The sequence below is a fragment of the Ovis aries genome, chromosome 5 (genome assembly GCF_016772045.2).
Source record: "Ovis aries strain OAR_USU_Benz2616 breed Rambouillet chromosome 5, ARS-UI_Ramb_v3.0, whole genome shotgun sequence".
Classification (NCBI taxonomy): domain Eukaryota; kingdom Metazoa; phylum Chordata; class Mammalia; order Artiodactyla; family Bovidae; genus Ovis; species Ovis aries.
This window is the reverse complement of record NC_056058.1, coordinates 22,749,208-22,771,786: the sequence shown is the minus strand read 5'-3', so window position 1 is coordinate 22,771,786 and position 22,579 is coordinate 22,749,208. Positions and strand designations below refer to the sequence as shown.

General features: G+C 42.4%; 1 protein-coding gene across 1 annotated transcript; it reads left to right on the top strand.

The window, feature by feature from the left end:
* The first annotated feature begins 992 nt into the window (after positions 1–992).
* ISOC1 (isochorismatase domain containing 1) lies at positions 993–22,045 on the top strand. Its single transcript, XM_012178174.5, has 5 exons — positions 993–1,319; positions 11,759–11,878; positions 11,987–12,190; positions 14,180–14,296; positions 20,810–22,045. Exons 1-5 carry the CDS (start codon positions 1,008–1,010, stop codon positions 20,954–20,956), a joined length of 900 nt encoding a protein of 299 aa, XP_012033564.2. The 5' UTR covers positions 993–1,007; the 3' UTR covers positions 20,957–22,045.
* The last annotated feature ends 534 nt before the right edge of the window (positions 22,046–22,579 follow it).

Sequence of the window (22,579 nt, the reverse complement as noted above, 5' to 3'; positions counted from 1 at the left end):
AAACACACAAGATAGCCCCCACGGAAAGGTAGTATCCATTCCAGATGTCAACAGTGCCAACTAAGAAACCCTGCACCTTCCTTATTTCCTTCTAAGAGAAGGAAACCTCTGACATCTAAAATTTTATTTTATTTAGATTCATAAGCCTATCTTCCGAGAACCTGACCTTTAAGGAAACTTGGTTCGTAACGTATACTTTTCTAATTCCAGCTAATTATAGCGCCTTAAAGTGTTCACAAGTAAAAAAATTATTTGAAGGGGATTGTTTTTACTTGCTTAAAAACAAAATCCTCAGCTTGAATTAAAAAAAAAAAAATCCTGATTTTCACTCTTAAACCCCTTTATATTTGCCAATGCTCAATCCAAGTTCTCCCAGAAATTGGGTTGAGATATAGAGAGGGTAAGATCTCAAATCCACGACTGGAGAGACTGTGTTTCATGGGGTTAAAAAAAACCCATGAAATTCTACGTCTTGGGTGGCACTCCTAAGGAAGCGTTGACTTCCACCGCTCTCCTGAGGGCATCTATCAGCTGCCCTACCGGTTTTAATACCACTACCGCCGTCTTCAAGGACTGCCTGCCTTTCGACAAGGCCGACAGGTAACGCACCCCAGCAGATCTCGCCGGACAGCCCCAAACGCCGGAGCACACCGCTCGACGGTGGGCGGAGCGGGCTGGAAGGCGGGGGCACCGATCTCCTCTGAGGATTGGAGCCCCGGGCAGCCCCGGAAGGTCGAGGGTGTGCGGGATCCCCGGCCCGCCCGAGGTTGGAGGGGGCGGTCCCGGCGGCGGGCGCAGGCGCTTGGCCAGGCGCCCCGCTCCCACAGCCCGGCCCTCCGCGGGGTCCGCCCTCCGCCCGGGCGAGGAGGAGGGCGCGGGAGCCTCGGCCGCCAGGACCCGCCCCCTCGCCTTCCCGAGCGGGCGGCGGGCGGCGCGGGGAGGCGGGGCCGCGGCGGCCGGCAGTGTCTGCGCCTCGCGGCCTCGGAGCTCGCAGACGCTCGGGGAACATGGCGGCGGCGGAGCCGGCGGTCCCGGCGCTCCCCGGCGGCGGCGGCGGCGCGGGCGCGGGGGCGCCGTCGGGCACGGTCCCCGTGCTTTTCTGCTTCTCGGTCTTTGCGCGGCCCGCGACCGTGCCGCACGGCGCGGGCTACGAGCTCCTCATCCAGAAGTTCCTCAGCCTGTACGGCGACCAGATCGACATGCACCGCAAATTCGTGGTGCAGCTCTTCGCGGAGGAGTGGGGCCAGTACGTGGACCTGCCCAAGGGCTTCGCGGTGAGCGAGCGCTGCAAGGTGCGCCTCGTGCCGCTGCAGATCCAGGTGGGTCCCGCGGGAGGGCCGCGCGCCCCGCCGCTCCGGGTCCCCGTGCGTCCCCGTCCCCGCCGCGCTCCTCAGGTGCCCCGCGGCGGCCGGCCCCGCGCGCCTCGCCGACTGGGAAGGGCCGCGCCGGTGTCGCAAGCCTCGTGAGTGGCCCAGCCCCGGCGCCTGTCCGAAGGTGACGGTCACCGGCTGTCCTCCGCCAAGGATGGGGCGTGGGCCTCCCAGCTAGAGGCGGCGCGCGCGAACGCCCCCACGTGTGTGGTCCTCAGCCTCCCGCATCCGCTTTGTGTGCTGGGAGCAAGTCCCAGCCGCCTGCGTAACCCAAGGGCTGTGCAGAGTAGCTGTGTTTTCCTTTGGCGTGATGCAGAACCGGGGAAAAAAAGGTTGTGCGGAGTGTCGGGCTTGGGGTTTGTTCCCGGAGTTGTGTTCACCACTTGCGGAAACACTAACTTCTGGAGTCCTATCCTTTCACCCCTCCTTTTTCCCAGCTTTCAGCTCCTTTGATCTTCAGCCTTTCCTAAGTGAAATAACCGTGTTTAGCCTCTTCATAGTAACTGTCAGCTGAATCTGTTGATTACACGTATACATTTGACTGCCTTGAAAAAGTCATTCGAATCAGGCTGCAGTACCTTCTTAAATACCCAACTTTAGCCAGACCATTCTTTCCTGGTAGTGCTAGCTGGAAAAGTTGTTATACCTGAGGATTATTTTATAGCTTTTGAATATTTTTAAAAAGCCGTGTTCTTATACTGCACAGATCTGCCTCCTGGGTTCTTTTTGTGCTCTGCTCAGAGGATTCACTCGAGGATTTACACTGTTGCAAAGCAAGAATAAAAGGTGTATTTTAGGTACTACACCATCAACAATTTTTTGGTTGAGAGACAGGTAAGCCATTTCTTTGGAAAACCAAACTGAAATGTGGGATTCAGGTTTAGAAATCACTTTAATATTCAGGTGTCATTTCTGAGGATTGCCCTCTAGTTTTCTTTTCAGTTGTAGTTGTCTGAGGAATTGATCTTGTTTGCTATCACTCCAGCACCCAGTCCAGAAACTTCCAAAGCAGGTACTTTAATCAGAGGACAAAGGCTGTGAGATTACATGGTCAGCCCTTGATGAGCCAAAACGGAGGCAGGTACCTGGTGTCTGATACCCTAGAATTTGCCCTGCTCTTGGGAGTTGTGGTTGATAGGGGTTTACTGCTCCCCATTTCTATGTCTTCAGGAGTGTTCATGGCGGACACTTTCTGCAGCCTTCCTTGTCAGTCTGTTTAGATTAATGCTGCCAAAAATACCGAAGAAGTTGGATGCACCTTTGACAAACCCATTAATAAAGGCGAGAATCCAAATACTAGCTGAAGAGATCTGGAGCTTTCCTGAGGAGGCTGACTTCTTTGTGATGTGTTTCCTGTAGTGGTTGGGAGGGAAGGTGGGCTGTTACCTAAGAGATGTTATGCCAGACTGGTGCCCTTCTCAAGTCTTTAAGGCCTCCCCCTCCGCCAATAATAGGATTTTTTTTTTTTTTTGAAAAATTCAGTCTGGGTCTGACAACTCTTTTTAAAGAAAATAATAATATGTATGTATATACCTGAGATGTCTTGTACATTCTCAAAAGGCATTATGTAATTCCGGACACATGTGGCTTTTGAAATATTTTGCTTGGTATTGGAGATAAAATAATAGTTTAAGTTTTTGTGGTAATGTTTAAAATAATAATTATAGTAGCACTGCTCTGCCCCATCCTTTTGAAAATGTAGTTATTTTTCATCAATTAGTCCAAGAATACCTAAGCATCTGTTACATGATACTTTAGATATTTTAAAGTATTTAAAATATTTTTATATTATTTCATTTTAGTAATCACAGTAGCTTGACTTCTTCAGCCAGGTGCCTCCCCAAGCTTAAAAATAGGTAATGTGGAGGGTTGCACACTCATACCATATATATCCATATGCTTATTCTGATACCTGTTTATCCCTTCCATATGAAGAGAGAGAGATATGTATGTGTGTATACATGCTCACACACGTATGTATATATGTGTGGATACTCCCAGAAGGAAAATGGAAGACATTTCTTTTCATGACCATTTTACTATATTTTTTGGAGCCCAGCTGTATAATCCTGAAGACATGGACATTTCATGGCTGGACAAGAACTTAAGAGTTCATTCTGCATTTGAGTGGCAGCTGTATGTGCCTGGCATAATGAATGTAAACAGGGGTAACACCGAATTCATGCTCCTTACCTAAAATCCTACTCCTTCATTTTGCCAAAGAGCAGAACATGTAGGAAATTGCCCAAGGTCCCAAGGTACATAAAGCATGCGAGGGTCCTACAGCTGGCCTCAGCATTCATGTTCTCTTTTCATGCTTAATGAATATATCAAGCAGAACGGGAAACAAGTCACAAACTTGGGCTTGTAATATCAGTTGTTTTGATGCTATTTATTGCTTCTGTGGAACAGATGCCTGTCGGTCAGAAAGACTCAAGGTGGCTGGTCAGGGAGACCATCCTCAGGGACAACAGGCTCCTTCTACCAGAGGCAGGGAGGAAGAGCGTGTTTGGCCACTTGTCATCCATGGCTTAAATAATGCCATTTGTGATTTTGGAGAAGGCCTTATAGCCTCTGCAGCTCTGGCTAACATCCTGTATATTCTAGAATGTATTCTCAGTTTCCACAGGGGCCTAAGTTTGCTTTTAGGCTTGTACTGACTGTTGCTAATGACCCTGCAAAACACACTGCCTGCACTGATGGTTGGTTAGCGGTTCTATGGAGATTCATCTTTAAGACCCCATTGCCAGTATTAGGCTATGATAACTTTTTAGTGTCTTCCTTTCTGAAATATTCTGTAACAGTGACCGAGTATCTGCTGACAGCTCAGGTAGCTGAAGACAGCTCATGTTTCAAGCACTTTTTATGTGTCTTCAACTTTCTCAAAATGCTTGAAGTCTGAGGCATTAGAGACAAAGGGGAAGAAATATAAATGAGAGGCTTATACAGTGGGAATTTAGGTCATTTTTATGACTTACAAGTGTTAATTTTTCACAAGGTATTTCCCAAGTTTTAACTAATGGAGAATTCAACCCTGGAAGCTCATGTAAATTTGATATCATACCACTATCAGTGTGTTTTTCCAGCTTGTCACCAGGGAAGGCAGAACCCAAGCAGAAGAGAGGAAGAAATGGACATGGTTAAGAATGACACCACTGAGAGTATTTTGCTCTGAGTACGTAGGAGGGAGGGCTCTGGCAGCTTTGTGTAGGCAGAAGATAAGGGCTTTCCTGGGAAGGTTATTTTGACCTTCTCTGAGGTGTTTAATTGGGAAGGGATTCTGCTCCAGGTTTTACTTTCTTGGAAGTGTATTAGTATGAAGATTATTTTAAACAGAGGTGTGGACATTTTTTAGCTAGAAGGTGCCCCAGAGTTCAGGGTGGGAAGGAAGAGAAGGCATGGTTTGAAAAGAAACAGGAAAGGACTTGGGTCTCCCTTGGGCTTGCTAGTTGGAAGGTGATCACTTTGGATTTCAGAACCTTAACCGTGGAGTGTGTAGGAGGAGCAGGTAGATAAGCCAATGCTCAGAACTCTTGAGTTAAAGAAGTAGGCAGGGCTTTTCTCAGGAGGCTGACAGTGTCAGGGGCTCTGGAGATAACAGCTGAATCCAAAGGGATTGTCTCTCGCCCACCCACTCGCCTTGTAAAAAATTTAACATTTCAAATTACTGCCCAAAGCATTGTACACATTTTGCTCTTTGTAGATACATGAGAGGCTACCTTGGAGAAGGCAATGGCAACCCACTCTGGTACTGTTGCCTGGAAAATCCCATGGGCGTAGGCTGCAGTCCATGGGGTTGCTTGAAGTCGAACACGACTGAGCCACTTCACTTTAACTTTTCACTTTCATGCACTGGAGAAGGAAATGGCAACCCACTCCAGTGTTCTTGCCTGGGGAATCCCAGGGACGGGGGAGCCTGGTGGGCTGCCATCTATGGGGTTGCACAGAGTCTGACATGACTGAAGTGACTTAGCAGCAGCAGCAGCAGAAAGGTTACCTATAAATAAACTGTGTGCCAGTGGAAGCTATGATCTGTGTTCAGGAGTTTTTTTCTACATTTAATTTGCCAGGGGGAATTCAGTGTAGATTCAGATGTCACTGTGCTCCTGGGATCTGGTCAGCTTCACCACCACCCCAACATCAGGTACGATGTAAAGAACCCCCCTGTCCTCAGCACTAAAATGGGTGGAGTTGGCTGGCCTCCCGCGAGCAGTTGGAAAGCTCAAACTTTTAACTGATAATCTTGAGTTGTAATCTTAATGCCAGTCACATTAGTGTTCACAATAGGTGAGTAGGTTGCAAAATAAGAGTGAAATAAATATTCTCTTGCAGTCTAAATTAAAAAGCTCCAAACCTATTTTTCCAGAAGCAGATCATGTACCAACAGTTACTGTAAGTCTTTTGGTAACATTTGGAAATCTACTTTATGAACCATTTCTTAATTCTGTAGACTGTGCTAACAAGTTAGACGTTATCAATGTTTCTCTATATATATTTCTTAGTTTCTTAATGGATCATATTAGTAGTAAGTGGTATTTTGACCTCATTATTGAAGAACCATTTTTAACATGTGCTAAACTTGAAAGCACAGTGTACGTTTCCTTTAAGAGAGATGCACAGTAACCTAATACTTTCATTGATGGATTTACATGAAACTGATTTAGTCTTTGAAATAGCCCTATGCTGCGGCTAAATTGCTTCAGTCATGTCCAACTGTGCGGCCCCATGGACTGCAGTGCACCAGGCTCCTCCGTCCCTGGGATTCTCCAGGCAAGAACACTGGAGTGGGGCGCCATTGCCTTCTCCATAGCCTTGTGAGGTAGCAACTATTTTTATTACTTTGTTACAGATGGAAGTGAAGGTGTTTAGTTGTGTCCGACTCTTTGTGACCCCATGGACTGTAACCCACCGGGCTCCTCTGTCCATGGGATTCTCCAGGCAAGAATACTGGAGTGGGTTGCCATGCCCTCCTCCAGGGGATCATCCCGACCCAGGGATTAAACTTGGGTCTCCCACATTGCAGATAGTTACTTTCAGAGCCACCAGCAAAGCCAGATTAAGATGCTGCTGTTTAGAAATGTTAATAATTTGCAATTGAAATTAGTGAAGTTGACATTTGAACTCAGATTCTGATGCCCATGGACTGACCTGTATTGCCTGGGAGAGTCGTGTCACAGGCCTCTGTTTTGAGTCAGTATTGAAACAAAGCCTTCCTGTACCTGTGATAGGTTTCCTTGGAAACACTTTTCAGTGAAATAATGATACCCCATATTCCCTTCTGGACCCCTCTGCCAAGCACATCATGCCTATATTGTTGCTCTAATGGACTACTAAAATTTTCAAAACACCACATTCAAAAGTTCAAACTTCAATCATTTCTAAAGAGACACAGTTTACACACTGTAGTCACTTGCTCGGGTGCTGCTGTAACAAAGTACTACAGACTGAGTAGCTTATATAACCAAAATTTATTTTCTCACAGTTCTAAAGGCTTTAGGTCAGATTTGGGTCCTTGTGAGGACTGTGGGGGAGAAGATATTTCGTGCCTCCCCTGGCTTTTGGTGGTAGGTTGGCCATCTTTGGCATGGCTTCACTTGTAGACGAGCCACACTGATCTCTGCCTTCATGTTCACATGGCCTTCTCTGTGCTCAGATTTCCCTTCTTAATGAGGATGCCTCTCATGTTGGATGAGGCATCCACCTGAGTTGGGAAGATCCCCTAGAGGAGGAAATGGCAACCCACTCCAATATTCTTGGCTGGGAAATTCCATGGACAGAGGAACCTGATGGGCTGCTGTCCATGGGGTCACAAAGAGTTGGGACACAACTGAGCACGCACGCAGATGCTGCTCCAGTGTGACCTCGTCTTAACTGACTGTGTTTTCAGTGACTGTTTCCAAATAAGGCAATACTGGGGTGCAGTACTGGAGGTCAGGAATTCAGAATCTGAGTTTTGGAGCACACAGTTCAATACACAACTCTCACCATGTACTACGTTTATGGAGAGATCAGACGTGGCACACCACATATCACTGAACAAGACCAGCCATCATGTTTGTGCCTGTCCCGAGAAACCAGGGGGACCAAGCAAGGGAGGAGCAGATCCTTGCAGATGTAGCAGCTGTTGTTAGGAAAGGGTCAGGTCACATGTGGATGTGAAGCAGGGTGAATACTGTTATGATCACGGTCGTCATGGAATTTGGGGATGAAGAGTCTTTTGACTATGAAATCTAAGGTCAAAGTCTAGCTATGACAGTTAAGAAAGTGGGCAAAAATTTTATACTTGGAATTTATCTTAAACTATTGCTTGAGGAAGCCATTGATTGTAATCAACTTTTTGCATTGAAATATGTATTCAACACATTAAAATACATATTTTTAATGTATGTGTATATAGTGATGTATATAGATAGATAAATATATGAAGGTGTGTATATGTAAACATTTTTATATGTGATTTCTTCAGACTTCCTGAATATGTGTTGATCTCTAATTGCTACACGTTTACCTATGACAGCATTTGGTCAAGTCCACTTTTAATTTGCTTTCTTGGAGTTGCAACAGGTCTGATGATGAGCAGCACTTTTAGTTATCTACAAGGTTTCGGTGTAAGAGGAGTTTCTGAGTCAAATTATGAAGTCCCTGGATTATAGAGTCAGTGTGTAATTTAACAGTTATTGAAATTTTTGTGGAGTCGGGGTGGATAAGGGGTTGATTGGATGTAGTTAGAGATTTTCAGTAGTTGGTTTTTTTTTTGGTAGCCTCAGCTCCTCCTTTCTCTCCCTTGTATGGTATGGAGATTATTCATAAAGTAGTGGCTCTTCTCGCTACTCTTAGGACATAGGGAGACCATTTAATTTTTTTTACCTAAATTTTTTAGAATAGTGTTGATTTACAAGGAGAGTTGCAAAGATAATACAGAGAGCTCCTGCATATGTGACGTAGTTTCCCCTCTTGCCAACATCTCCATCACTGTGGCATATTTGTCACAACTGAAGAACCAACGCTGCTGCTAAGTCGCTTCAGTCGTGTCCGACTCTGTGCGACCCCATAGACGGCAGCCCACCAGGCTCCCCCATCCCTGGGATTCTCCAGGCAAGAACACTGGAGTGGGTTGCCATTTCCTTCTCCAATGCATGAAAGTGAAAAGTGAAAGTGAAGTCGCTCAGTCATGTCCGACCCTCAGCGACCCCATGGACTGCAGCCTTCCAGGCTCCTCCGTCCATGGGATTTTCCAGGCAAGAGTACTGGAGTGGGGTGCCATTGCCTTCTCCGAAAGAACCAACGTTAGTACATTACTATTCGCTGAGTGCCACACTTTTGTCAGATTTCACAGGCTTTTCCCTAATGTCCTCTTTCTGCTCCAGGATCCAATCCAGGATACTAGTTATGTTTGGTTGCCACATCTCCTTAGGCTCCTCTGGGTTATGACAGTTCCTCAAAGCTTCGTTGTTTTTAATGAGCTTGACAATTCTGAGGAGTACTGATTAGATATTTTGGTCGAATGATCTCAGTTTGGGTTTATCTGCTGTTTTCTCAGTGCTTAAAGGGTTGTGGGATTTTGAGAGGAAGATCATGAAGGTCATTCTCATCACATATCCAGGCTGAATACCATCACCATGACTTCACTGATTGCCTCAGTCTTGATGGCCTGGCTGAGACCGTATTCATAATTACCCTCTCACTCAATTCTCTATTATGAGGAAGCAAATTGCTCAGTGCAGGCCACATTCAAGGGGTGTCCACTCCTGGAGAGGAGAATATCTAGGCATTTTTGTTTCACAAAATTATAACCAGTCATCTCTGCCCTCACCCCCTGTCTCTGTGGCTTCTTTCTTTAACTGAAAGTTTAGAGATGATGGATTCCTCTGCTGGAGATGATTTCAGGGCTGCCTTTGCTAACCTCCTCTAATATGACATATGTCTGATGAGGTCCCCTGCCCAGAACAGCTGTAATGAGGTGTTGGGAAGCACCAGGAAACAGGAACCCTGGGAGACCACAACTCTGAATAATCTAGGATTTCTGAGTAGGTATGGTTTTATTCCTTTAACATCCCAATATTCAGTAGTTTGACCATTTTATATGGTAGACCTGAAATATTATGTAACTGATTTTCTTAATGAATGTAAGACAATGATTTTGTCTCAGTTTATAACTTAACATACAGCCTGTTACTCCTTCATTGGAGTCTAGACTGAGAACTGGTTGAGTTTTGATCTGCATTTACTGTATTTTGAATCTCTTCTTCCTCGGCTGTTATTCCTTGCTGCTATCCGTTTGCCTATCTTCAGCAAACTTTCACATTTGCTGTTTCTAACCTTATGTTAATTTGTAATCCAGCCTTCCAAACTTGTTAGGAATGTATACAGAGTTAGTCCTTACAGTCTGAGATAAGATCTGAGAGCTGGAGATCCAAGTAAGCATAGGCTCTCAGTGTGTTAGTGCATGGCTGTCCAGCATACCCTGGCAGCTTCACAGAGTTTTATTTTGCCTGCTTGCTGGTCTTCGTATGTTGTAGAAAGGCAGGATTGCTGAGTTGCATTGCAGTTGTTTTAAACAGGGCCGTTGCAGCTAAACCGCTTTTCATAGTGTTCCTTCAACACATCATTTTTCACTGGGGACCCCTGGTTCAAATTTCTAAAATTATATATATATATATGGATTTTGAGCCAAGATTTAATATTTACTGAGAATTTAAGATATATGATCATAAATAGTGGTTGATTTTCAACCCAGTACCCTGAGTACTTAGATAGTCATCAGATTCATTGCTTTTGATAATGACTGAAATGGAAGCATGGTACTTGCATTAAAAATTTAAGTAAAGAAGCAGCCAAGGATGAGCATATATAATTCAAAATGCTTGAATATTTATTTTAAACATTCCTTATTGACAGAGTAGAAAAACCCTCTATGTAGTTTTAGAATTACAGATGGTACTTCCATTCTCACGTGGACATGGTGTTGGACTGCATGTGGTTAATCAGTACACGTCTGTAGAGTTAATATCAGAGGGAGATTAAGGTGCCAGAGTCCTTCAGACCAGGATGCAGATAAATAAATTACATACTGACTAGAGCAGTCATACTGCTAAGGATCAAAGATTCCTCTTAACGATGCATTTAATTCTTGGAGTAATGTTTCTTAAGTGTGATACATGTGCCGAGGTACTAAGGCAGGGTCTAGGGTCAGGCTGGTGGTGAAGCCACCACCTTTGTAATCAGGACTCAGGTTTCTCTAGAAAATTAGAAATAATTATTATCTGTTGGTGGTTTATGTTCATTAGAGGGGGGCCTTAAGGGGTACCAAGAGTAGTGGCATGGCCTCATTCAGGATCAATCTGCGTGCTTTCCAGAGCTTCTCTAATTTGAGAAGGTGGGAAAAAAAAAGCACAGTGGGTTTTTCAGCACTCAGATTAAATTTTGTATTTAACAGTGATTTTTCACTTTCTGGGAGATCCATGTTGGGCCCAAGTTATTGTAGTAGACCAACTACAGCAATGAATATAAAGCTTGGTAACCTAATACCCAGTTTTCATCTTGAATCATTGAATTTCTTGATTGTGATAAGCATGTGTAAGAATGGAGACGTCAGGTTTGTGTCTCTGCATTTGACGGTGGTGATGTGGTTGGCATCATTTCATTGCTTTTTTTTTTTTTTGGAACTCTTAAGACGGTATTGAGAATACTGATTTAATATTTCTGTCTTGATGGTAGCAGTAATTCTAGGTGTTTTTTTTTTTTTCATTTTTTGTTCCACAGTCTCTGCTACAGGTTATTTTAAATTTTATTCTTTGTACTTGTAAGCAATATTGTCATCAAATTTAAGTTTTTTTTTTACTATTTTTTATTATAAAAGTAATACATACTTTTAAATAACGTTTAGCAAATGTTTTAAAATAGCATTTGAAAAACAGAAGAAAGGTATTAAGAAAAAATATTATCAGCATACCTAACTGTGTAACCACTTGTCAATATTTTCATATATTTACTTCTTTTTATTCATATGTTTAGAGTTTTGAAATACTATTGAACTGTGCGCTTTTTAAAATTAACATTAGATTATAAGCATGTCTTCTTAGGGGTGTGCATTTTTTGAAAACATATGCATATGCTATTTTAATAGGCTAAACATGTTTTGTGAAATCATTTTTTGTATTGTCAGTTCTTGGTTTATTTCAAATTTTCACTATTAAAAGCAATTCAGTGGACATCTTTGGGGATAATTTTTTTTTCCTATTATTCATATCATTTCTTCTAAACAATAGTTGTTAAAATTGACCTAATGGGTCAAACAGTAGGAATGTTTTTCTCTCTTTACTGACCTCCAGCTGAAAATAAAGGTCACTGTATAACAAATGCTAAATCATTCTTTCTTTTTTCCTCAGCTCACTACCCTGGGAAATCTTACACCTTCAAGCACTGTGTTTTTCTGCTGTGATATGCAAGAAAGGTTCAGACCAGCCATCAAGTATTTTGGAGATATTATTAGTGTGGGACAGAGATTGGTATGCTCACTTGTTTATTTTTTCCAATTTGCTGAAGCATGATATACATTCATACACAAATGTATGTATATTGGTACTTATCTTTGTGCTTTTTATTTCCCCCCCCAGTTACAAGGGGCCCGGATTTTAGGAATTCCAGTTATTGTAACAGAACAGTACCCTAAAGGTCTTGGAAGCACTGTTCAAGAAATTGATTTAACAGGTGTAAAGCTGGTACTTCCAAAGACCAAATTTTCAATGGTATTACCAGAAGTGGAAGCAGCATTAGCAGAGATTCCTGGAGTCAGGAGTGTTGTGTTGTTTGGAGTAGAAGTAAGTACCACGTGTTCTGTTTTGGACGCAATATCATTTGTAGAAAACTTGTTATTTCCAGAATGTAATTTTGTATAGAATAGTGTGTGTTTGTTAGTCACTCAGTCCTGTCTGACTCTTTTGCAACCCCATGGACTGTAGCCCACCGGGCTCCTTTGTCCATGGGATTCTCCAGGCAAAAATACTGGAGTGGGTTGCCATTTCCTTCTCCATGTATATAGGATACTGTGTAGGTAAAAAGAGCTTCCCTGTTGGTTCAGTGGTAAAGAACCCACCTGCCAGTGCAGGAGACATGGGCTTGATCCCTAGGTCGGGAATCCCCTGGAGAAGGAAATGGCAACCCACTCCGGTATACTTGCCTGGAGAAGCCCATGGACAGAAGAGCCTTGTGGCTACAGTCCGTGGGGTCCAAAAAGAGTCAGACATGACTTAATGACTAAACAGCAACAACTGATAGAAAATAACCCCCACCATTTATTAAATGTTGACTATTGTCCTGTCACTGGTCCAGACACTCTTCTGTCCTTTAATTTGTTAAACTCTCAGAACAATCCTCTGATCTACGTACTTTTGGTCTCCTCATATTATAGAGATGGGGAACTTTAAACACAGATGCTGTGCGTCTTGCTCAAGGTCATACAGTTAGTTAAAGGACCGAGTTGCATTTGAATCTAGGTTGATTGATCTTTGGGCCTTTACTTTGAACTACTACTCAGAACACACTTTCATCAAAGATAATATGTTTACTTATATAGGAGTTCCTCTTGGTCATGATTTTGTTTTGGAAAACCTTAGAGGTCATGTAGCTCATTGTCCTTCACATTTGAATCAGGTACTTTTTTTTTTTTAAGGAAAAAATATATTCATGGATTCTTAATGCTGATTAAAATGATTTTGGGGGTTTTTTGACATGTAGAAGCAGAATATAAGTATTTATTCATAGCTTGTAAAAACCTCTTGAGCTGAAATTATAAAATTATGAAAACCATAAAAACAGTGAAATGCAAATAATTTAAGACACCCATGATGTTTTGATAGTAGGTTTCATAGTAGTAGGTTTTAATAGTAGAAAGATGTATCCTCAGTTTTATATGTATATTAAATATTTCTGTATTTTGACTCCAATACCGACAAAATAAAAGAAGCCTATTTGTATAAAGATGTCATGCCAAATCTTGTTGCTGACTTTTATACTTTTTCTTATTTATCATTATTAGCTCTTACGTGTAATCAAAATCATCTTTGAGCAGTCCTCCAGTGCTAACTTTAATGACTTGTTAGTCGATAATTTTCCGTGGCTCTCTTGTCATGTAAAGATAATGTCAGCTTTGTCGCATTATTAACATCTGCTTTCATTGCTTATATAATCCACTTATTGTTGGAGTCTGTTTTTACTCTTTATTCCCTGCCAATGTATTATACAAGTTTGTACTTAGAAAGATGGTATCTGTATAATGCATTTGCTGGTGATGTATACTGGGTATTTTTTGCCTAAGCTATAAGTTATTTTTAATTTGACCTACCGTTACTACTGGGTGCCTTGTCACAACTCAGTTTTCCCACCATTGTCTCAGTCGACAGTACTGCAGACACGCATTCTTTGTGTCAGGCATTTGGTGTGAAAACAGAAATAAACCCAACTGCAAGTGGCATCAAAACCGAGCGGTAGTAGTCAGCTGAATGAAGGTCACCCAGATGAGACACAGATGAAAATATCAAAAAAAAAAAAATGCTCACAGAGCTGTAAGAATATGTTCAAGGTTCCCAGTACAAAGACCGTTGATGTAATTCAGTTCCTGACTTTACAAAGAGGAAACAAAGCCAGAGATGCTGTTTGTGCTCTAGATCACTGGTGGGTCGAAGGCAAAACTCGATGTAGGACGGGGTCATTAGACCTGTGGTGCTCTTTCGGCTCTGCTGTACTGCTGCACATTTGTAAAACACTTGTCGTTTCACAGTGTTACATATGGGTTTTTCCTTCCCATCTAGACTCATGTGTGCATCCAGCAGACAGCTCTGGAGCTCGTCGGCCGAGGTATCGAGGTTCATATTGTTGCTGATGCCACGTCATCGAGAAGCATGATGGACAGGATGTTTGCCCTTGAGGTAACTGTCCTGTTTTAAAATAGTTCATTTACCAAGGCTTTCAGATAAATTTGGAGAATATTAAACATGTAACAGCAATGAAAATTTACCTCTTAACTTTGAGCTTGGTCTGACAATAATCAGACTCACCAATTTCCAAGGTCTCCACTGTGCACAACCAGCCTCTAAGATCTCACCATCATATCCTGTTTCACATCTGCTCTGTTTTTATTTCTAGTGATGCTAAACACTCCTTTACATCTTCTGTCCTAACTTTACTGTAGTTTTGCACAGGAACTAAGAGGTATTCTAGAACTATTTAAAGATTTGCAAAGTAAAAGCAGCTCATCTAGGCTTAACTTGATCAAGATCTATCCAAAACCTAGTGCCTCATGGGCCTCAGGCTGGTTCAGCTGAGATTTGTGTAGATTTCCTCAGACTTGGATTTCTGGGAATAGGCGTGTCACTGACTGTGGGCGTCACTCACACACAGTGTTTAATGGTTCTCTGTGTGGCGTGTCAGTGATTTTCATCAGCGTTGCATAACGGTAGCCTTACGTAAGCAATTCCTATTCCGAGACTATTGAAGAGCAAACTCCCACAATTAATCCTTTGAAATCCTTCACATTGTGGATCTCTGTCTGTTTTGTTTAATTCTAATTCTATCATAATTTTAAAGTCATGTCAATCTGGACTTGAATTGCTGAGTTTTTAACTAATTAGTTTTATTGAGAATGGAAAATGTAGATTTTTTTTTCTTTTTTTTGAGACGCTCCAGTGTTTCATGCTTAAGCTGACCTATGAGCCACTTTCTCTGTAGATTGCTCAGTCATCTCTCGTAGTCTAAAATGTTCCCCAGGGTGGTGAGTTCGGCGAATAAGAAAGAAAGATGAAGGGTCAAGTCAGTGAGGAGGGCTGATGTGGAAGCCGACAGGGTAGCTGGCAGCAGCAGTGCTTTCAAAGCCCTGGTTGGCCATCCCTTCTTTTATTCCTGAACAGGGAGGTTTTATTAATTTTATTCAACGATTTTCAAGTCCATTTGGACTATTAGGTTCTCTGGTTAGTTTGATACTAGGTATTGCTTCTTCCCCTCTCAGCAGAGATCTTTAAGCTCTCCTTACAGTCAGAATTAATCAACTAACACTTTTCAAATTTTCTTAGTAATCTGATCCGTCCTGCCTCAACAGGCAGTTGTTTTCCTCCATGAATAACCTTTATGGTAATGCTGAGGTCCAGAACTTGAAGTGTTCCCAAGGAAGCAAAGAACTTAAGAACATATAAAACCAGAAATTTTCCTTTCTTGTAAAGAGATTTTAAGAACTTTTGTCCTGCGTTCATTTACATTTTTCAGACATGTCTTTATTATGCCATTTATTACAGAAAGTTGTTATTGCTGGCAATTCTTTTACCAAGACTTGGAATAAAACAGTTGGCCTTTTAATACCTGAGCCTCCTTCTTTCAGAGGTAGCCTGTAATCTTTCTGATCAGGAGTCCAAACAGTAGAGGGATAATATGGGTTTGAATGCAGGTTCTGGCATTTCGTAAATTTGTGTCCTTGAACCAATCACCTAATATCTTTGCCTTAGGTTTCAAGTTAGTGATATGTAATAAAATTCATATTTTTATGGCGAAATAGAAAAATTTAAACTTGAAGAAGTTCACTTTGCCCTTTGGTTTCCTCTTTCCCCCCTACTCTGTATGCACATTATGCCTTAAGCACATCTTGAGAAGAAATACCTGTTCACCTGTAAAGAGTAGACAGCTCCTTAAAAGATAATACTCCTGCTTGACTGTCTCAAGGGTCATGTGACCCGCCACAGTGGCGCTTGGATCTGGATTCTATGAACTGTCAATAATTTATCATTTCGTGTATAGCCCTCTGTCTCAAAAAACTTACATAACTGTGCTTTGATTTCTGATGGGCGAAACTGTCCTCAGAGTTTTCTGAGGGGCTGTTCCCAGGTTATGATCATCATCTTGACTTGAGTAAAATTTTCCATTCCTTTTTTAGATCAACTGATTAATTTTTTTGTCAGCAGTGAAATAGAAATAGTAATAGTCATTACGTGGGAGGATTTTTGTAAGGATTAAATGAAATAATGTATTGGTAGTACTTCGTGTCTATCACAATAAACACTCAAGTGTTAGCTGTTGCTTTTATTTTTACTGTAGCTCTTATTCTTTTCTTCATGAGCTCCTTCCAGTCAGAAATATATAAGCTTTTATCAGCTTCCAAGACCCACAAGGGACTAGTCTTGAGAAGTTGTGAGGAGGGAGGGAAAAAATATGGGCTGGGGTGGATTTCTGCCTGCAATGCAGAAGACATAGGAGGCGCAGGTTCGATTCCCAGGCCGGGAAGATCCCCTCGAGGAGGGCATGGCAACCCACTCCAGTATTCTTGCCGGGAGAATCCCATGGGCAGAGAGGCCTGGTGGGCTACAGTCCATAGGATCGCAACATGACTGAAGTGACTGAGCTTGCACGGAACAGCCAGCATTGCTTCGGGTTGCAGTGCTGAGGTTGGAGGGGAGAGAAGCAGGTCGAGAGGTGATGAGGGAAGATGTTCCACATTTCAGACCTCTCCTCTCAGTCTGAAGTTTCTATGGAGGTGTTTTAGTTAGTCCCACAGTCCTTGGAAGAAATGTTCAGTTTCCTGTTTTCTTCTGTGACTACGAAAGTGAAACAGCCATCTGGTCAGCTCCCCTTCTTCTCTTTCCCCTGAGAAACACAGCTACTCAAGATCTTTCCTGAGACTCCCCACCCTGCCTGTTCAAATCGTTAAACTAATAAGACTTATCGTTACCGTTATTAAAACTTCTCTGCTGGGATCTGTGGTGTGTGTTCTACTCCTCAGAATGTTTTGAGCTCCTACCATCTGTCAGGCGTTTTTCTTTCAACTTGCAGTTGCAGGGTAAATGTGGGAGAAGACAGGATAAAACCCTCTCTTGAACTTGATGTCCTTGTACTTCTGGAAAGTTGTTAAGTGTTGCTTGGGATTTTAATGGGTTTAGTCTTTTTTTTTCTTCCTCCTCTGCCCTCTAGGAGGCTGTCATGTATTTTTAGGTTTGTGGGTCAGAGTAACCTTTCTTTTCCTTTGGCCTAGTTGGACTGACTTTGTAAGTCTAAGGGAAGAACTCTGGAAGTCTATTAAGCCAAGTACCCATTTGCATTAAACAGCTGGAGTTTTAATTGTCCCCTTTTAAGCCAGGAGATGAAGTGAGTTTGGGGCCAGTGTCCTAGGTGTCCTCACAGCTGAAGGTGGTGAGTGGCAGCCTGCCTGTGTCTGGATCGAGTGCCCTGTTCTCTTTCTGCTCAGGCACTGTTTCCAGTTGGTGCTGGGCGGGCACCGTGGCAAGATGTGTTAGCCTGATCTTAGCATTCTTAGCAAAGGCATGAGCCACGCCTTCCCCTAACACAGGTTCTCGGCTTGAATATTATTTTTGGTTGTTGTTTTTTTTTTTTTTTTGACCACACCTCGAGGCAGTGAAACTTGTGCCCCCAGCAGTGGAGGCATAGTCGTAGCCACCAGACCTCCAGGGAAATCCTGTGGCTTGATTACTTTTGAATATGCTCAATATTGGCCATACCTTATTGTTGAAGTTAAGTAATTTTATGTAGGTTTCTGTTTACTAAAATGTTTTTGTGTGTGTGCCTCTTGCTTTCCAGCTTGCCCCTGCCTTGGTCTCTTAGCATTCCTGAGAGCTGTTGGCTTAGGGTGGACCCGGTTCTGGTCAGCAAAGCACTGTGAGAAGCTGTGTCTTTGCTGGGTCATTGCATTTCTTTCTCAGACCTGGGAACACTTTTCTGATCTTCCTGACTCATGAAAGAACTAGAAAGATTACTGAGAAATGACCTTCGTTAGCACTTTGGAATATAGAAAGCAGTTCCACAGGCACTGAAAGTATGATTCAGATTCAGGCTGACTCATTGAAAGGCCACTGATTCAACGGAACAGTAAGGAAGGCAGGCCAGCCAGGGAGAGAGCTGGGTTTAGGTGACTTGACGTTCAGGGCCCTGAGACACAGCTCATCTTATATTTATTGCCCACCCTCCTGTCTGAAGCAACCACACAGTCCTTTTAGATTTCTAAGGGTTTTGACTTGACAGTCAGAAGTTTACTGAAAAGCAAGGAGGAGGAAATTAGTCTCCAGAAGTCTTTAAAAAGCTCAGAGACAACTCATCGTCTGGTATTTGTTCCAACGTAAAGGACACTGGTGGAGAAGGAAATGGCAACCCACTCCAGTGTTCTTGCCTAGAGAATCCCAGGGATGGGGGAGCCTGGTGGGCTGCAGTTCATGGGGTCGCTAGGAGTTGGACACGACTGAGCGATTTCACTTTGACTTTTCACTTTCATGCATTGGAGAAGGAAATGGCAACCTGCTCCAGTGTTCTTGCCTAGAGAATCCCAGGGATGGGGGAGCCTGGTGGGCTGCCATCTATGGGGTTGCACAGAGTCAGACACAAGTGAAGCGACTTAGCAGCAGCAGCAGCAGCAAAGGACACTGGCAGCCTTGCTTATTTCTTCTTCTTTCCTCTGTGACTCTGCTGTTTTTTTTCATTTCTCAAGACTTGTGATCAGCTGCTCCTCACACTCCTCTTTTCTGGTGGTTGAGCCCGAACTTGCTATCTGATAAGTAGGCTACGGCTTATACTCCCTTCTCCGTCCTTGGGGATAAAAAGGAAGAGGGTGCCAATGAGAAGGTTGGGACTATGGATCTACAGCCATTTGAAGGCTTTACTTTGGCTCCACTGAGATGTCCTGTTTATTCAAGTGATGCCCGTTATGATACGACACTGATTCACATGTTTTTTCCTAACTTTCTTAGGAGTTGTGTCTAAACACCTCATCTTCTACCGCTCTTAACAGTGGGTGTTTCATGGGATGACAGTTTGTCTCCTTTTTCTCCTAGGGTTTCTGAGAAATATATCCAGAAAATGGGTCTCTGCCCTAGAATTCTCTTCCTATCCCCGCTCCCACTCTTTTCTATGCTTTCTCTTCTTTGCCTTCCTTCCCTTTTCCCTCTTCATCCCTCCTGCGTACTCTCTGTTTGTCCCCACCTTAAGATGTCTGTCCTTAACTCTTTATTATGATTCCACTGAGACAGTGTAGCAAGGATGTTCTTTGACGTGTCGGTGAAACTCTGTACAAACTTAAATTTTATACTCTTGTTTGTGATTCTGAAAAGCTTATGATAGTGGCAAGGGTGGTGGTTCTGTTATCATTCAGGGGGATGTTCCTTAACCTCACATGAGGCTTTTCTGCCACCGGTGTTTTACTTATGGTATATGAGTAGGTATGCTGCTAAGTCACTTCAGTCGTGTCCGACTCTGTGCGACCCCATAGATAGCAGCCCGCCAGGCTCCCCCGTCCCTGGGATTCTCCAGGCGAAAACACTGGACTGGGTTGTCATTTCCTTCTCCAATGCATGAAAGTGAAAAGTGAAAGTGAAGTCACTCAGTTGTGTCCAACCCTTAGCGATCCCATGGACTGCAGCCTTCTAGGCTCCTCCGTCCATGGGATTTTCCAGGCAAGAGTACTGGAGTGGGGTGTCATTGCCTTCTCCAGAAGTAGGTATACAGTTTAACATAGGGTATACCAGTAATTGCAGCCATTAAATTAAAGACGCTTACTCCTTGGAAGCAAAGTTATGACCAACCTAGATAGCATATTCAAAAGCAGAGACATTACTTTGCCAACAAAGGTCCATCTAGTCAAGGGTATGGTTTTTCCAGTAGTCATGTGTGGATGCGAGAGTTGGACTGTGAAGAAAGCTGAGTGCCGAAGAATTGATGCTTTTGAACTATGGTGTTGGAGAAGACTCTTGAGAGTCCCTTGGACTGCAGGAGAATCAACCAGTCCATTCTAAAGGAGATCAGTCCTGGGTGTTCTTTGGAAGGACTGATGCTAAAGCTGAAACTCCAGTACTTTGGCCACCTCATGCAAAGAGTTGACTCATTGGAAAAGACTCTGATGCTGGGAAGGATTGGGGACAGAAGGAGAAGGGGACGACAGAGGATGAGATGGCTGGATGGCATCACTGACTCGATAGACATGAGTTTGAGTGAACTCCTGGAGTTGGTGATGGACAGGGAGGCCTGGTGTGCTGCAGTTCATGGGGTCGCAAAGAGTCAGACATGACTGAGCGAATGAACTGAACTGAACTGATACAGTTTAATGTCAGATATTTGGAGAGAGGGAAAAATAATTTAAGAAACATTGTTTTGCAGTCCTTAGCCTTGATCCCTTCTGTCTCTGGCACATCTGAGTCATTATATTGGCTACCTTTTTTCTTTTCCTTATAATGTTAGTAGTTGGGACTAATATTAATAATATTGAGAATCATCCTCATGGGTTTCTGGTATGGCTGGTTTGAACTCTCTCCTCATCACTGAATTTGATGTATGGCTGAGCGCCGTGGTTTTGATAGACAACACTAGCATGTCTCACTGTGCTTTTTGCTGTTTTAATATGGTGTTCATTCTCATGCTTATTTCTTGATTTGTGTCTATCTTCTTTTTTTTTTTTCCTTAAGCGTCTTGCTCGAACCGGGATCATTGTGACTACAAGTGAGGCTGTTCTGCTACAGCTGGTGGCTGATAAAGACCATCCAAAATTCAAGGAAATTCAGAATCTAATTAAGGCGAGTGCCCCAGAGTCGGGTCTGCTTTCCAAAGTATAAGACATGTGGAGGACTGGTATGCTACTCACTGTCAGATGACAGGACTGTAAGCCCAGACAAGCTCTTGTCTCTCGTAGAATTAAAATGTTAAGTCAAAAATTGGCTCCTTTTTTTGCGCCTCTTAGTAAAACTTAACCAATTAGACCGTTTGGGTACCAGCATTTAGTTACACATGTCAAAGGCTTCAGGTGCTGCTTAACTTCTTTTTATGTTAATGTGCTTTTATTTATTAAAAAAACGTTATAATGGAGGTGCCTGTTTTGTCTATACCGTATACACTGATCATATTTTCAAAAGTGTACACTCTTGTGAAGTTTTCCTATACTGTCACAAAGACAGGAATCTCCCAGTAACGGTTTGACTTTTGTATCATTGTAAGATGTATGTTATGATGTTAATATGGATTTTAACAATGCTTTTACTTTACAGGTTGATTGAAGTAGGGTTATTATATGAGAATTTGAAAACAGGACTCTGGATCTTGTTACCCTTTTCACTCACAATGCAGTCGAGTTATTTATTAAGTTGCATTGGTTTAACCAGACGAAGTCATGTTGGATAATTACATACCCTTCTTAATTATGTTGATTTTCTTGTTCTGCTCACCATCACTAATTCTCTGTTAATGTTCTCTTTTTTAAATTGAATCTTTTCCCTAAAGGACTCGTTGGGTTATTACTTGTATTTTTGATTTTGTAAACAGATGGAATGATGGCAATGTCATGTTACTTGTAGAGGGCTCTTTTAAGATCTTTGACGTATTACTTTAGCTGAATAGCTTTATAACCGTCTTGAATATATCTTCTAATATGCACTAGATTTAGCAAAAAGATAAAGACTGGATAAAATGTAGTTTTAAAACATCCATCTTCTTGTTTGATATCTTCTCCACATAACATCCAATTACTGTTAATGCAAAAGGTCTCAGTAATAATTTGGTAGTATTAATTTTGTAGTGATTACTGCCATTCAATAAATTTATTTTCATTTAATACTTATTATAGGGTTTTACAACTTTTTTTTAATGTTATGTGAAACATGAAACATTTCTGTCTTTTATATTAAAGTAATTAAAGAAAATTCTTTGTCCATGGGAGTAACTGGATTTTATTGAAGGGCCTTCTTAATTATTTAAAAGCAGTAGAATTTTTTTTTTAACAGTGTAACAAAAGCAATATAGCATTCTTCTTATGATTATGTGTAATTGTTTTTCTCAGCAAACTTGTGTGTCAAGAAAGAAGAATCAAAGATTTCTACATGTTTGACCTAGTGCTCCTCAAACTCTAATATGATACAAGTCACCCGGGGATCTTGTTAAAATGCTGACTCTGGTTCAGTAGGTCTAACTTGTGTGCCTGACATTTTACATTTCCAAGAAAGAGCCAGTTTTTCCATCAGCACTGCTCAAAAGGGACCATACTTTATAAGGAGCAAGGATTTAACTAACATCACCTGTTTTCCTCCGTGGCGCCCTGGCTGTTCCTTTCCCTTGGAACAGCACCCCAGTGAAACCTTTTCACAGCTGAAAACAATTCTGTGACCTTGAGTCAATCTCCTATGTCTGTATTAAATTACCACAAACTAAGGTTTAAAACACAAATAATAATAAAGTGGCATCTTCCA

Excerpts from the sequence above, each read along its gene's own strand:
- ISOC1 (XM_012178174.5), top strand. The coding sequence starts at position 1,008 with ATGGCGGCGGCGGAGCCGGCGGTCCCGGCGCTCCCCGGCGGCGGCGGC. Across the intron at positions 1,320-11,758 it reads TCGTGCCGCTGCAGATCCAG|CTCACTACCCTGGGAAATCT; the intron begins GTGGGTCCCGCG and ends TTTTTTCCTCAG. Across the intron at positions 11,879-11,986 it reads TTAGTGTGGGACAGAGATTG|TTACAAGGGGCCCGGATTTT; the intron begins GTATGCTCACTT and ends TTCCCCCCCCAG.